Source organism: Cebus imitator, unplaced genomic scaffold (assembly GCF_001604975.1).
Source record: "Cebus imitator isolate Cc_AM_T3 unplaced genomic scaffold, Cebus_imitator-1.0 Scaffold391, whole genome shotgun sequence".
Lineage (NCBI taxonomy): Eukaryota > Metazoa > Chordata > Mammalia > Primates > Cebidae > Cebus > Cebus imitator.
In genome coordinates, this window is record NW_016107706.1 from 3,274,743 (window position 1) to 3,291,090 (window position 16,348).

General features: G+C 44.8%; 1 protein-coding gene across 1 annotated transcript in view; it reads left to right on the plus strand.

The window, feature by feature from the left end:
* Positions 1-16,348, plus strand: part of TRANK1 (tetratricopeptide repeat and ankyrin repeat containing 1) — a 126,589-nt gene that overhangs the window by 87,677 nt on the left and 22,564 nt on the right. The window contains exons 10-15 of the mRNA XM_017508487.2: positions 259-420; positions 3,244-3,498; positions 5,358-5,534; positions 6,207-9,086; positions 12,107-12,306; positions 12,597-12,734. Coding sequence (XP_017363976.2) covers positions 259-420; positions 3,244-3,498; positions 5,358-5,534; positions 6,207-9,086; positions 12,107-12,306; positions 12,597-12,734 — 3,812 coding nt within the window. The remainder of the gene's footprint in view (positions 1-258; positions 421-3,243; positions 3,499-5,357; positions 5,535-6,206; positions 9,087-12,106; positions 12,307-12,596; positions 12,735-16,348) is intronic.

Below are 16,348 nucleotides of genomic sequence, written 5' to 3' on the forward strand. Positions count from 1 at the left end.
AAAAAAAAAAAAAAAAAGAAAAGAAAAGAAAAGAAAAAAATCACATCTACTGCATTCTATTGGTCATAGCAAATCCTGAAGCCAGGCCAGAATCGGGAAGGTGGAGGGGAAAGAGGCTCCACTTCTTGATGGGAGGAGCGGCAAAGCCGCATTGCACAGCACGTGAATATGTGGAGGGTTGGAGATTGTGGTTATTTTTGCAATCTGTAACAGCTGCAATTTCTATATTCAGAGGCATCACCTGGTGCTGTTTTGTAGGATTCAGCAATGGTGATGGACCCACTAGTGAAAACGACATCTTCAGGAAGGTCCTGGAGCAGCTGGTGAAGTATGCGAACTCAGGAAACCGGTTATTGCATAAAAATTTTCTGAAGCAGGATGTAGTTCAGAGGTTCTTGCGCCTCCTTTCTACTCTCCAAGGTAATTTTTTCCACCGCGTTCAATTATGTTAAAGATGATTTATGTTCATTAAAATTCTTTTCTAATGTCTTTTCAGAAATTAATTTTAAAAAATAAAGGTAATGTATCTACAGGTAAAACATTCAGATAGCAAAGAGCATTCTTTAGTGTAAAATCTATTACATATCCCTGAACTTCAACCCCTAAATCCCATCCCCAGGAACAACCTGTTACTAGCTTTTTATGTGTCCTTCTAGAATTTCTCTTTGCATGTACAGTCATTTAAAAAGTACTATAGCTGTTTCTGACTTCTGTAGATCCTGGCTAATGTTGGAGTATATAAAGTTATTGTAGAATTGAGTGTTCTTTTTCATTATGGGGAAATCAGGAAACTTCCTGAAGAGAACTTTAGATAACAAAAATTTTAATAATTTGGGAAGATTCTAGAAATTCTTAGTAGATAAAATTTAGTATTTTTAAAACTGACAATTCATAAGGCTGAGTTGTCTCAATTTTACGGAGTGCAGGAAGGCATGGCCAGAGAAACCCAAAAAAACTCAGGGTATGCAGCAGATGATTGTATTTAAGGCTTGGAGTTTAGCATTGGAGTACCAGATTTGTGACCTTAGGCCAATTACGTAACCTCTTTAAGCTTCAGTTTCTTCATCCCTTGCCTTGGCTAGGGAAATAACCTCATGAGATAATGGGTATAGGACACTTACTCTAATGTCCTGCACATAAAATGCTAGTACTTGTTAGCTGTTGGGACAGGCTGGGATGAGGCTAGGTTGTCAGCCTTTCTTCCTTAGGTGTCAGTGAGTCAAAGATAACCAGCATACCTGTTACACACACTCTAGGATGGGGCCGCTTTCTATTAGATGTAGGCATTCTGTACGAACCACATCTAGGTAGCCTTTGGTGTTTGGACTTAATGCCATTTGCTCTATGACCCATAAAGACTGTCCTCATTTATACTTAGGGTTGTGGAAATAAAATCTTATTTAATTGGATTTGGTAAAAATCTCATAAAAGCCCATGCGATGGGAATGTCCTTTGTGTCTTACGGCCTGTGTTCCTGTGCCTTCTTTGTTTCTCTGGAGGGTGTTGTGTGTGTGTGTTGGTGTGGATTTCTCTTTCTCTCACTTCGGCCTGGTTACTTTCCCTTTTCCTCTTAACTCCCTACTCTCTGTACCTTTCTCGAAGATCCCTCTCTCAGCTGTCTTCCAGAGTTGAGTGGGTCTCTAATCCATACAACCTTTTTGACTTTTTTCTGCCTTCACTTTTCCTTTTTTCCTCCTCTTTGTATCCATAACTGGCCATAGGGTAGGATATTTATAGCTCTTCCTATTGAAAATGTCAGACTCAAATGGGCTAAAAAATTGGCAAAAAGGTGACTTTTTTGGCTCTCATAATAAAAATGCCAGGCTGGCTTCAGGGAGCTCACTAAAGTCACCAGGACCCATTGTCTCCCGTCTTTCAACTCAGCTGTCCGCCAGCTGGCTACCATCTCAGACTCTGTGGAGATGAGATTGGGGTCTCTAACCTCTGACTTGTTCTACATTTCTGGACTTGTGGACCCCTCTGTTTCTCTCCCAGTGGTTTGAACAAATGTCCTGGGCCTCACTTTTGATCACAGTGTGTACCTCTGTTCCTAACTGTGATCAGAAGGATGGAGATGCTTGATTGGCTTAGGCCCAAATCACATGCTACTCTCTCCCATCCCTACGTCAACGGAGAGTGCCGGAAGGTGGGAGAAGGCTGTTCCAGAAGGTGAGCAAATAGATTCTGGGGGACAAAAATTGCAAATGCCTATTTAAGTAGTTTGCCTTTTACACTTTTATTCTGATTCCTGTTAAAATAAGATGATAGACTAGCCTATATTTAATTTCTTCTTATTTTAAAATGAACATTTTAAATATTAAAATGAATATTCATTTTAGAAAACTTGGAGAAAGATGGGAAGCAAGAACTAGCAAATGCAAATCAGGTTGCTCTTATTTAGGTAATCCTTGATTTTTTCCCCTTCTGCTCTTCCTCCCTGCTTTCTTACTGGTAGGGTTGCCAGACAAAATACAGAATGCCCTGTTGAGTTTAAATTTCAGATAGGCAACGAAAAATTTTTTAGTATAAATATGTCCCCAAATATTGCATGTATATACTTACACAAAAATTTATTTCTTGTTCATGTAAACTTCAAATTTAATTGGCATCTTATGTTTTTATTTGCTAAATCTGGCCATCTACTTGCTGAAGATCTGTTTAAAATATTCTCCACTCTGAAGATTCACCAGCAGCATGAAGAGGGATAACCCTTATCCTGTCTCTAGACATCTAAAGATCAGATGGAAACATTTATTTATCATGATAAAAAATTAAGAACTGAGGGATAAACCATCCTTTCATGGTTACCTTATAGCTCTTGACTTTTTAATTGTTCTATAGGATCTCTCTGTATTTCAGTGTTTATTAGGAGAGGACACTCTTAATATCACGCAGAATTCAAGTCAGGCTTTTGTCCTTTGGATCTCAGTAGAATACTCTGAATTCAAGTATTCTGCTTTAAGACACAGTCATCATTCTTCTGTGTCCTGGGCCAGGCCCTGTATTCTTCAGAGGGTATTTCTAATTTTCCCATGAAGTCTCAAGGTCATTGCTTACACTGATGTTCATGAGTGGTTAAGCAACATGCCCCAAGTAGTTAATTACTTGTTTGTGGTATCCCCAGCGCTTAAAAGTACTGACCTGTAATCCATGTTAATTATATATAGATGTTGGGTTGTGGTTGGGGAAAGAAGAGGAATCATGAACATTTTTGGAATGTGTTTTTACTCTTATTTTTGAAAGAAATTCCTCCTGACCTTGTCTGTGACATTAATCAAGACTGTACCAGCACCTTCTTCAAATTCTTACTGGAAAAACAGAAATGGCCTGAGATGCTTCTGCTGCTGACCCGCAAAGTAAGTGGAGAGCCACCAGTTGGAGACTGCTTCATCAAAGACTGCAACTTCTCAGACCTCAACATCTGTACCATCATCCCCCACCTCAGCACCTGGGACCAGCGGAAGACACAGCTTCTGGGCTGCCTGGTAGACAGTGGAGGTGAGTGTGACTGGATGCTGAGCATTGGAGACTTGTGGAGTCCAGGCCACTGCCTGCCTGTCCCTTGCTTTTGGAGGCACTGTGAAGTTCACCCTCATCGTCTCCCCTGTGTATTCTTGTTTTGAAACAGTGATGGAGGTTACTGCCCTGTAAGTGAGTTGCCCTTGAGGAACTCTGCACTTTGGTGAATTCCAGTTACTACCTTTCTCTTTCTCTCGTATGAGAAAACTCAGGTGTGCGGAGGGTCCTTGGCTCTGGTTTGGCCCATGGCAGTCATTTCCTCCTGACTTCTGGCTAGACTTTGACTTGCAGTGGACATGCTGTGTGGATCCTTGTCCACTTCTGTGACGTTCTTTTTTGATCAACTGATTGGAATTCGAGATGCTTGTTTTTAAAGAAACGGTCAAGTAATTGTGGGTGGAAGCATCTGCTGCTTTAATCAGAACTGTCACGCACGGCTGGGTGTGTGTCTGGAGTGTGGAGACATCTTGCTGAATTGGGTTTTATTTCCAAACTGATTTAGAAACACCAAAATCCTCCCACCCCTGCCCCTCATAGCCCCAGTAATGCCACTACTAGCTGTGTGGCCTTGGGCAGGCTGTTTATGTCTTCATCTCCTCATTGGTAAAATGGGAATAAATAGGCCCCCTTTCTTAGGGCTGTTTTGAATATTAAATGAGTTAATGTGTGCAGGCTTTTAGAAGAGTACCTTGGCTATGTAGTTTTCTGCTTGTTTTGTGCTATAAGAGGCAATGTCTTTCATGGGAAAAGAGATTATGTTACCAATAACGCATAATATGTAAGAGATAACAGTAACACATCAGACATTTTGTTATCAATAGCACATTGATCCTTAGCCCTCAAAGTGCCAAACACTGTGCAAAGCCTTTAGGTGTTGGCTCCGTCCACAGCTTTCAGGAGGTAGATGGGGTCGCTTCTGCAATTTATTTCTTTAAACCCTTCCTTAAGTGGAGTGTGACTTTCTTTGTCTGGAAACCACGGCTGTCATGGAATTCCTGTTTGATTCCTTGATTCAGCAAGCACTTTTAGAGCACGTCTCAGGATCAGGTGCTAGGAGCCAAGTCCACAGAGGTGAGTGCGCAGCTGCTGGAAGCGTGTGTAGGAGACTGCAGATCCACAGTGCGGGGCCTGCCTTCTGGTGGAGGTTGGGCAACTTCCATGCAGAGGGACTGTGTGGACTGAGCTAAAAAGAAGGTGATTTGGGGTGGAGAGATGTCAGGGAAGATGGCAGTTGAGAATAAGAGCTCAGAAGCAAGTGATGTAGCGTGTTCTCACTCATAAGTGGGAGTTGAACAGTGAGAACACGTGGATACAGGAGGGGAACATCACACACTGGGGTCTGTTGGGGGGTGGGCTACCAGGGCAGGGGTAGCATTAGGAGAAATACCTAATGTAGGTGACAGGTTGATGGGTGCAGCAAACCACCATGCCACATGTATACCTAGGTAACAAATCTGCATGTTCTGCACATGTATCCCAGAACTTAAAGTATAATCATAATTAAAAAAAAATAGCAAGGGATGTAGAAAGGGTCCTCACAGTGACTGTCTCAGGCATGGTATTACCTGAAATAACCAAGTGTTGGCTTTCAGTCCTCATGCCAGGACAGTGGGAATGGTGGAACTATGCTCCTGTGGTGGGGAGGTGGAGAGGAGGCAGGGGCGAGGCTACTGGGGGAAGCCTTTGCCTTGCAGAATGGGCGCTGGTGGGAGGATCTTGGAAGTTACGTAAGCGTTAGCTCCTCCCTTGCCACTGAATAACTAACGGAAGTGGTCCCTCCCTCATCAGGTGAGCCAGGCTGTGCTTGCTCACGTTGCTCTTCCTTCTGCCCCTCCCAGCCTTGCCCGATGGTCTTCAGGAGAGCCAGGAGAAGCCACTTGTCACGTGCCTGAAGCATGAGGACTTCGAATTGGCTTTCCTTCTCTTGACCAAGGGCGCAGACCCCCGTGCTATTTCTCTCACGGAAGGTGACACGCCTTTGCATGCGGCACTCCACATCTTTCTAGAGATCAAAGGTAAGCCCTTGTCTTTTAAGCAGCCCTTTCCTTGAGGAGGAAGCGGCTGGATATTAGAACCGATGCTATGTTTTCTGGTCTTTCCTTTTGTGAAAACTAGAGAGCTAAAAAAAAAGCCCTTTTCTTGGCCAGGCCTATCCAAGTCACCTGGCCCCTCACTCCTGTAGCATGTGGGAAGAAGTGACAGTCATGGTGAACGGCCAGGGTGGGTTGATGGAGGATTCTTAAGTTCCAGAGTTGCCTGTTAGTAGCTGAAAGTACTTTCCATTTATTTATACCATTTTCAAGGGTCCTCATATGAAGGATCTTGCTAGAATCATATACAGTTATTTCAGGAATAACCATGATGTTTGGGCTGGATAATTCTTTGTTGTAAGACACTGTCCTATGGTTTGGAGGATATATAGCATCATCCCTGACCTCCACCTACTAGCTGCCAGTGACAGTCCCCTGGTTGTGACAATAAAAAATGTCTCTAGACTAATTACCAAACGTCCCTTGGGGAATAAATCACCATGGGTTGGGAACCTGAGTTCTTTAATGGATGTCAGATATTTGGGGGAGTTCAGTGTTCTGAGATGCCCCTGGCTGGCATCACTCTCAAACCCCAGGGTCTGCTGTCCCCCAAGAAGAGTGGCTCAGTGCTCACAGGGTTTCGCTTGTGTCTTTCAGCTGACATTGGTTTCAGCTTCCTCAACCATCTGTTGGATCTGTTTCGGTCCAACCCCACCGAATTCAACTACCTCAACCCCAACGTCCAGGATGGTGACGGGAACACGCTGATGCACATCCTCTTCCAGAAGGGCATGCTAAAGCGCATGAAGAAGCTGTTAGACCTGCTCGCGAAGTTTGACATCAACTTCAACCTGAAGAACAAAGAGGGCAAAGACGCACGGCACCGGATTAAGAAGAACGACCCTCTGCTCTTGGCCTGGAACAAAGCTCTCATGGAGAACAGGCGGAGGAGCCGGCAGGACTCTGCTACCCACTTGGGGAAGCCCTCAAGGTCCACTGCTCCTGGTCACACGTCCCAGCCCAAGTCCCAGGGTTCATTCAAGTCACTGCCATGTGGTACCACTGCCAGAACCCTGTCTGAAGGAAGTGCAGTCCCTGACAGCTGGGAGACTCTCCCAGATACCCAGGTGACCAGGGAAGAGCCTGGAGCTCTCAGGACACGCTCTCTGAGAGACCGCCTTATGCAGGACATCACAGATTTGATTCAGCAGATTGAAGTGGATCCATCTCTTGCAGAGGACTGTCCTCAGAGCTCTGAGCCTCTGGAGGCAGTAGCTGGCAAGGAAGGAAAGATAGATGAGCTGCGGCCGACCCTGGGTGCAGGGGTCCCTGACTGTAGTGAGGCAGGGGAAGGACATGCTCAGGTGGGCCCTGAGGCCTTGCAGCTTGTACCTGCTGATAACAGAGGGAAGGAGGGCAGTGACGATCAGGATGGCTTGTGCTCACAGGAGATAGAGGCCTGCCTCCAGGACTTTGATAACATGACCTGGGAGATTGAGTGCACTTCAGAAATCCTGAAGAAGCTGTCTAGTAAGGTCATGTCTAAGGTCATCAAGAAGAAAGTCATCCTTGCCATCCAGCAGCTGGGGAATGGCGAGTGGACCCAAGGCCTGCAGAAGCGACTGAAGCACCTGAAAGCGAGCATCCAGCTCTTTGAAGCCAAGCTGGACAAAGGAGCCCGGATGCTGTGGGAGCTTGCCATTGACTTCTCCCCTCGATGCAGTGAGAGCCCTGAGAAGATCATTGCCACAGAGCAGAACACGTGTGCCATGGAGAAATCAGGGCGGATCTACACAGAAATCATCCGTATTTGGGACATTGTCTTAGATCATGGTAAACTGGCCGATTCCATCAAGGCCATCTGCAGTGCCTACAACCGGGGCTTGTCCTGTGTCCTGAGGAAGAAGCTGAAGGGTATCAATAAAGCCCAAGTGTCAGCTAACATGAAAATTCAAAAGCGTATACCTCGCTGCTATGTGGAGGACACGGAGGCTGAGAAGGGCAAGGAGCATGTCAATCCTGAGTACTTCCCCCCGGCCAGTTCAGTGGAGACAGAATATAACATCATGAAGTTCCACAGCTTCAGCACCAACATGGCCTTTAACATCCTCAATGACACGACAGCCACGGTGGAGTACCCCTTCCGGGTGGGTGAGCTTGAGTACGCGGTGATCGACCTCAACCCCAGGCCACTGGAGCCCATCATCCTTATTGGGCGAAGTGGCACGGGGAAGACCACCTGCTGCTTGTACAGACTGTGGAAGAAATTCCACGTTTACTGGGAAAAAGCTGAGCAGGCAGGGAGCCCGTTGCTGGCCAAACAGATCTGGCTGAAGAGACGGTTGGAAGTAGAACTGGGAAAAGAGGGTCCAGGTGGGGAGGAAGAGGAGGAGGAAGAGGACGAGGAAGAGGAAGGTTCTATCGAAGTGGAAACAGTTGACAGCATAGATGAGCAGGAGGACGAAGCCTGCACAGGGGGAGCCTGTGTGGAGCCAGCAGGGGATGGCCAAGCCGCAGAAGCGTGTGCACCAGAAGATCCCCACCAGCTGGAGCATCTGCATCAGATCTTTGTGACCAAGAACCACGTCCTGTGCCAGGAGGTACAAAGGAATTTCATTGAGCTTTCCAAGTCCACCAAGGCCACCAGTCATTACAAACCACTGGACCCCAACATTCACAAACTCCAGGACCTGAAGGACGAGAACTTTCCTCTCTTTGTCACTTCCAAGCAGCTGCTTCTCCTGCTTGATGCGTCTCTGCCCAAACCATTTTTTCTGAGAAACGAAGATGGAAGCTTGAAAAGAACCATCATAGGCTGGTCCACACAGGAAGAGTTGACCATCCCCAACTGGCAAGAGGATGAGGAGGAGGCTGAGGTGGATGGGGACTACAGTGAGGAGGATAGAGCTGTGGAAATGCGTACAGGTGACAGTGACCCCCGGGTGTATGTGACATTTGAGGTGTTCAAAAATGAAATATGGCCCAAGATGACCAAAGGGAAGACCACCTACAACCCCGCACTGATTTGGAAAGAAATAAAATCTTTTCTAAAGGGCTCTTTTGAGGCCCTCAGCTGTCCCTATGGGAGACTCACTGAAGAAGCATATAAGAAATTAGGGAGGAAGCGGTCCCCCAATTTCAAGGAAGATCGGAGTGAGATCTACAGCCTCTTCTGTCTGTATCAGCAAATCAGGTCCCAGAAAGGTTATTTCGATGAAGAGGATGTTCTGTACAACATATCCCGGAGGCTGTCGAAGCTGAGGGTGCTTCCATGGTCCATCCACGAGCTCTATGGTGATGAGATTCAAGATTTTACCCAGGCCGAGCTGGCACTGCTGATGAAATGCATCAACGACCCCAACGCTATGTTCCTCACGGGGGACACGGCGCAGAGCATCATGAAGGGCGTGGCTTTCCGCTTCAGCGATCTGCGCTCTCTGTTCCACTATGCCAGCAAAAACACCGCCGGCAAGCAGTGTGCCGTCCGGAAGCCCAAGAAGATCCACCAGCTGTACCAGAATTACAGGTCCCACTCGGGTGAGTCTAGGCCTTGGGCTTGCCAACTGCAGGTGCTCGGGCACAGACTTCGGGCTGCCTTTGAAGCTGCAGACTGGCTCTTGCTGGTTTTTTACAGCCGAAGGAAGGGGAATATTTTGGAATTTGTTAGTAAATATGCTCATGGACAAGAGATGGTCTGATTTTGGCCACTGCTCCTACTTAAGTTGATAATCTAAGCTGTGGTTGGGTGGCAACTGACCTTTCAGTAATTATATCTCAAGAAGTTTGCCATAATATGAATATATTTCAGAGGGAACATTTAAACTGTTTGACAGCTTTTGTTAAAGCACTTTGGAAGTACCTGCTCATTTTATATAAAGTAATATACCAGTTATAAGTCATTAATTCATGAAGCTGGTTTTCTCCCAAAGAGAAGAAAAAAAAAAAAAAAAAGGGAGGGCGGTAGGCAGTGGAAGTTAACACACACTCGGTGTTTTTTTTTTTTTAAAGATGGAGTCTTGCTCTGTTGCCCAGGCTGGAGTGCAGTGGTGTGATTTCGGCTCACGGCAACCTCCGCCTCCCAGGTTGAAGTGATTCTCCTGCCTCAGCCTCCCGAGTAGCTGGGATTATAGGCACCCGCCACTACACCCGACTAAGGTTCTTTTTTGTATTATGTTATTAGAGATGAGGGTTTCACCATCTTGGCCAGGCTGGTCTCAAACTCCTGACCTCAGGTGATCCACCTGCCTCAGCCTCCCAAAGTGCTGGGATTGCAGGCGTGAGCCACCGCGCCCAGCCACACTGAGGTGTTTTTAATTTGTGTCTTAGTTTTGTACCCTCTCTGTGCCAGGCACAATCGTAAACAGTTTACGTTTAGTACACATGCTTAATCTTCATAGCACCACTGCAAGGGAAGCATCAGTCCCATTAATCTTCAGAACACCACTGCAAGGGAAGCATCAGTCCCATTTTACAAAGGAGAAACTGAGGCACACAAGTTTAAATAACAGGATATCAATGCCAGGATATTTCCTTTATGATTTATAGATACTAACAAATTTGCCTCCTTTGGCCTACAAATATCAGTGGACAATATGGAGTATTAGTTTACATGTTTAAAGACTTTAATGGGATCAGGCTGGACATGTCTTTCTGCAGCTGAGTATTTTTATCTAATGTTATGTTGTCGAGATTTCTTTTTTTTTGAGATGGAGTTTTGCTCTGTCACCCAGGCTGGAGTGCAGTGGTGCCACCTTGGCTCACTGCAACCTCCACCTCCTGGGTTTAAGTGATTCTCCTGCCTCAGCCTCCCGAGTAGCTGGGATTACAGGTGCCTGCCACCACGCCCAGCTAATTTTGTATTTTTAGTAGAGACAGGGTTTCACCATGTAGGTCAGGCTGGTCTTGAACACTCCTGACCTCAGGTGATCTACCCACCTCAGCCTTCCAAAGTGCTGGGATTACAGGCATGAGCTACCACACCTGGCCTGTTGTTGAGATCCTGAATGTTTGTAATGTGGAGTTCTAGTGCATTCATTGAGGTTCACATAGCATAAAAGGCACCCATTTGAAATGTGCAATTTAGTGTTGTTTAATGTCTTCACAAGATTGTGCAACTATCACCATCATCTAATTCCAGAACATTTTCAGAAATTAACCCTCCCCCAAAACCCATAACCACAGTAGTTACTACTCATTGTCTCTTCTCCTCCCACTCCATGGCGACAACTCATCTTTCTGTTTCTATGGATTTGCCTATTGCGGACATTTCATGTTGGCGGATCATATAATATGTGGCCTTTTGTGTATGGTTTCTTTCACTCAGCTTCACGCCTTCAAGGTTTATCCATGTATAGTCTGTATCAGCTCTTTATTCCTTTCTTTGGTTGAAGGATCTTTTATTCTTTGAGTCTGATTAATGGTTATATCAAAAATTACTTGTCTAGTTCCCTAGAAGGCCGTTTAAGTGGATTCCACAGCAATTTTTGTGCCCTTTTCTGATTCTCTTGTTAATGAAGATAGATCTTTGGCCCCTACTAACTCCTAATGGGAAGGAAACCACAGTGAAAGCTTATTTGCTTAGATTTAGCAGTTTCCACTTAGGTTTATTCCTTTATATAGTATACTTTTAATGACAATAGTATTGGATAGCCAAATTTTCCTTTCATTATTTGGTAATAGCAATGGAGATACATATGCCCATTTCATGACGTTCTACCTAGATAATCACATCTATCTGGTGTTCGTAAAGGGCATGTGGCCTTTAAGAATAATGGAGAGACCAGGAAGATCTATATTCAAATCCTGTCACTTGGAGGTATTTATTAGCTGCTCAGAACTCAGAGTTCCTATTTGTAAAAGTGCGATTGTCTCATCTGTCTCACTGCATTGTGGTGAGGATTAAATGGGATGACTTTTATAAAGGTGCCTGCTGTATGATAGGCATTCCTTCAATGTCACTATTAATGTCACTTTAGATATTAGAAGAGAAATGGGACCCAGGAATAAAGCTCTTTGGAAAATCCTCTCCCTTCCTCTGACATTTCTTAGCGTAATCCTCTCTTGACTGGGTATAAACCTAGTGGAAAAGGGTGCGGGAGGCCTTGACTGCTGTCCTTAGCTGACATGCAGCACTCTTGTTACCATGGTAATGGTGCTACCAGCTCTGTAAGCACCAATGAGAGAGGACAAGGTAATTCTGGTTTTCTTACCAAAGTCTATACCAGCCCCTTTTGTGAGCATTCCAACAGCTCTCATTGTTTATATTACATTTTTGCCTTGACTCTTTGTGAGGTAATTTTCTTGAATATGAATATAGGCTGGGAATGAGATCCCACAAAACTCTCTGAGCACAGCAACATGTCTCTGCCTTTATCCACTGTACCCAGAGAGCCCAGGGCTGCAGCGGTAATCAAATGGGAACTGGACACAGGCGTGCAATTATACATACTGTAGGGGCCACATCTGCTTCTCAAGAAAAACACGTGCCCCACCCCAAATAACCAAAACACTCAGTCGTGTTGTTCATTATCCAACTTGTGTTTTCTGTTTTATTCCAGGAATCCTCAATCTGGCCTCTGGAGTGGTGGATTTACTTCAGTTCTATTTCCCAGAGTCTTTTGATCGCCTTCCAAGGGATACTGGCCTCTTTGACGGTCCGAAGCCAACGGTTCTGGAGTCTTGTAGTGTAAGCGACTTGGCAATTTTGCTACGAGGGAATAAAAGGAAAACTCAGCCCATTGAATTTGGAGCCCACCAGGTGAGCTGCTTGGGATTTTATGTTTTGAAATAAAAGGCAGTTTGCAATTGAAAAAAGCTTTGAGAGGCTAAATTATTCCACAAGGTAGAATTCAAAATAGTCCCTGTCCCACAATGGGTGAGTTCCAGAGATGGCCGAGTGGCCAAGTGTTTGAATCATCCCCCTGGCCTGCCCGATCACGTTTATGCTGGCCATTTCTCTTTAAAGACATTACCTACCTCCCATAGAAATAGACTGAGCCTTACCAGGTTTTTCTCTGTAGACTTTGATGTTCTTTTATTTTTCTGCAGGTAATCCTTGTGGCCAATGAAACAGCAAAGGAGAAAATTCCAGAAGAGCTGGGGTTAGCACTTGTGCTAACAATTTATGAAGCAAAAGGCTTAGAATTTGATGATGTCCTCCTTTACAACTTTTTTACTGATTCTGAGGTATGTCACACTGAATTCTTTTCACACAGTGAATGTATTTGTGTGAGCTGACCTTCATTCTGGGGAAGAAAGTTTATTACAGGCTCCTGTTTGTATTTTGGAGCATCATTCATTCAGTGTGAGGTTCTGTGTGTTTAGATGTGGGTTTTGACATTAGCTGTGGGTTGTTTCACAGTGTGTCACGGGCTGGTTCCCCCTATGCCCTGCCCTTCTTTGGCTGTCTAGTACCCAAGTGCCAGTGTCCAGTTCTCATTAGCCACTGTTATCCTTAGCTCCCAGGGATGCCCAAGTTGGAGCAAGCTCTAAGGAGAGCCTTACAGATGAAGCCAAGGTTAGCATTGTCCACCCTGTGATGACAGAACTGGGTAAGGTCAGTTCATAGATAGAGACAGTTCCGGGAAGACAAATGAGGCTTGGTTCCTGCCCTCTGGATCAGGTAATGTGGGGGATAAGAACAGCTTCCTTGCATGGGAGACCTCTCTAGCATGGCTTCACTACCACTGCTTGCAGCCCATGTAGATGATGGCAGCCAAAGAGTCCCAAGATTGACCCCCAGTGACCTCTGTATTGGTCCGCTGCTTTCACTTGGCTCCTGAGTCCTCGTGGGTTTTTCTCCCCAAGCTTAGTTCATGACGGGTAGATCCACCAACTCATGGCCATTGTCCTGGGTTTTCTAGCCACTGTTTTCTCTTTTCCACCGTCTTTTGGTGCAGACTTAGACTGGCTGCCAGCTATACTGTGGGGTCTTCTTTGGGGACTTAGCTGGCTTGTTTCCCAGTCCTCGTTGCAGACTTCCATTGCACATGATGCATGCTTGAAGGGGCGATGTATACCAAGTCAAGAACACTTGACTCAAGTGTTGGCTAAAGTGTTGGCTTTAGCACTTGAAAAATCTTCCTGAGAACTGACCCTTTAGATAGAGTCCTTCCTTTTTTTCTCACCATTTTTAAAATGTTATCTTGCCTTAACAGCACAACTATTATACTATTGCTCTGGGTGCTTTGCTGTTTACAGAGTACTCTTGGAATTCATTGTCTAACTCCACCAATGCTCTGAAGTTATAGGTATTTTTATTATTCTCATTCTTTTTTTTAAATTTATTTTTATTTTTATAGAGATTCGGTCTTGCTGTGTTGCCCAGGCTGGTCTTAAACTCCTGGCCTTAAGTGATCCTCCCGCCATGGCCTCCTAAAGTTGGGAGATTAGAAGCATGAGTCACCTTTATCTGTAGAGAAAGCAGAAAGTCACTAAGTAAATTTCTCATAGTCGTAATGTAGATGGCAGAGCCCAGGGATGAACTTAGATGCTTTGAGTTCTAAATCTTTCATTTTCCTTCTTTTTAAGCCTCACATGTGAATTGAATTCCAGAACCTTCCACAATTAGCATATCATTGCGATTCCTTACGTACGTTCCTTTTCTATTAAATTTTGCTAATAAAATCAGATGCACACTCATTAACCCTGGAATCATTTTTACCTTTGAGGACTAACTTTTTTTTCTAATAATACATCCATCGGTCATGGTTGGACTGAGGCTCTCCTAAAAGAGGAAGGGTAAGACTTTGTTGTTTCTGTCCTTTAATAAGTACCAGTTCTATGCTTGTGCCAGTAAGAAGCTCAAGGAGTTCTGGACTTCAGGATCTGTGACTTGTGGTTGGCTCTATTTGTGAAAGAAAAATCCAGTTACGTGTCTTATGCTGAACCTGAAAGTGGTGAAGGCTTGGGTATCTTGACCCTGTGCTCCCACCAGTGGCTCAGGGAGTTGCCTGAAATTAAAACAATCCCAAACGGAATCTTGTTCACATCCACTTCATCCTGTGTACACAGTAAGACTTTGGAAAATACTTTTGTTGGGGTTCTTTCCAGTGTTAATGTGACCTTTCATTCCGTGGCTCAAAGCACATTCTGAGTTTATCATTTATAACCTCCAGGCCAAAGGCAGTCAGTCAGCAGATGAGAGGAAATACTTTCATAAAAGGATATGAAAGGCAGGTCACGCATCTCCACAGCTCCTGTGGTCTGGCTGCTTACAAGGGGTTTATTTCGAGGTAACTGAAGGCTGCTGAGCAGTGATTGCTATTTGAACCTGGGGAACTGTGGAGAGCTCCTGTCTCTCCTTGACCTCTTCTTCCGTCTTATTTATGTTTCTGGCAAGCACCCTCCTTGAAGCAGCTGTTATCTGGGGTTATACGTGTGAGTGGGTTGAGGGGTGTGGTGCTTGCTGGCCTGGTTTGTGATTCTTCTCTCTAGAGGGTTTATTGCTATCTGTTGAACCACATGGTCACCAGAGCCATCCCCTGAGATGTGGAAGGGGCCATGGAACAGTTACCCCAAAGCTTTTTGTAGGACGTTTTCTTCTTTTTGGGGAAGAGGAAGTCATTCTTCCGGTCAAGTCACCCTCAAACTGTCCTTCTGTGGGGACTTAGAAGGGTGACTGCCATTTATACCTTGCCCCAGTGGGACCTCCTTTCTTTCATACCCGTGTCAGTGGGACAGGAGGGACTTTGACAACCACAACCTTTATGGATTGTCTAATTGACCTAGAGAATAGACCCCTAAAGGTAGGCTTTCTAGTAAAATCTAAGCCTTTTCCTTCACGATCGATGGTCCCAAGAGAAGAAACTGGAAGACTTTTAAATTTTGCTGCTTTTATTCCCACAAATGCTGTAGGCCTGTATCCTTGCTACAGGTACATGAGCGCACTCCTAAAAGGCCTCACCTTGGAAATACAATATGTTTGATTCATGAAACAGGTCAGTCATGTGCCATCTCAGCAGCTTTTGCTTCTCTTCCAGCAGTTTTAAAATACCCTGTGCTTCCCTAGCCCGTTCAAGGTTAGCCAGTCTGTACCTCGTGCTGCCTGCCAGGAGGATCCTCTCAAATGTCAAGCGCTGGTGTCTTCTGCCTACTTTCCTTGGCAGACAATTTTGTTGTCTACAGAGCTTCACAAAGAGGACAGTCACAAATATGTCCTGAAGACGGTTTTAAACCTTCCAACTGCTTAAATGATTTTATGTTTCAGAACATGGTGATTGGTACTATAATTGATTAGTAGCATCACCATTCCTATTTAACAGACAGTGTTTAAGGCATTTAACCTCGTTTACATAGTTTAGGTGTTGGAGTAACTTAAGGCAGGTAATAAATTCTATCCACTTAACGTTTTCAGCATGCTTTAAAAGTTACATAGATGGCAAGTTTTATAAAAAGGAAAGTAAAGGCTATGAGAGTTAACTAGCTACTTTCACAAGACATGGGAAAGTACGAAATATGAAGTTTCTTAAGAATTTTGAATTCTAAATTCTGCATGTAATCTGGGCACTTCAGTTTTACCGGGATCTGCAAATGACACCCTGCTGGCCAAATCCAGCCTGCTGGTGGTTTTTTATGGCCTGTGGGCAAGAATGGTTTTTACATTTTTAAATGGTCGGGAAAAAACCCAAAGGAGAATAATATTTTATGGCATATAAAAGTTATATGAAATTCGATTCAGTGCTCACAAATAAAGTTCTGTTGGAACAGGACACACTCGTTTGTTTCCTTGTCGACTGGCTGCTTTAGCACCAGAACGGCAGAGTTGAGCAGTTGCAAGAGAGAGCGTGTACCCTGCAGTG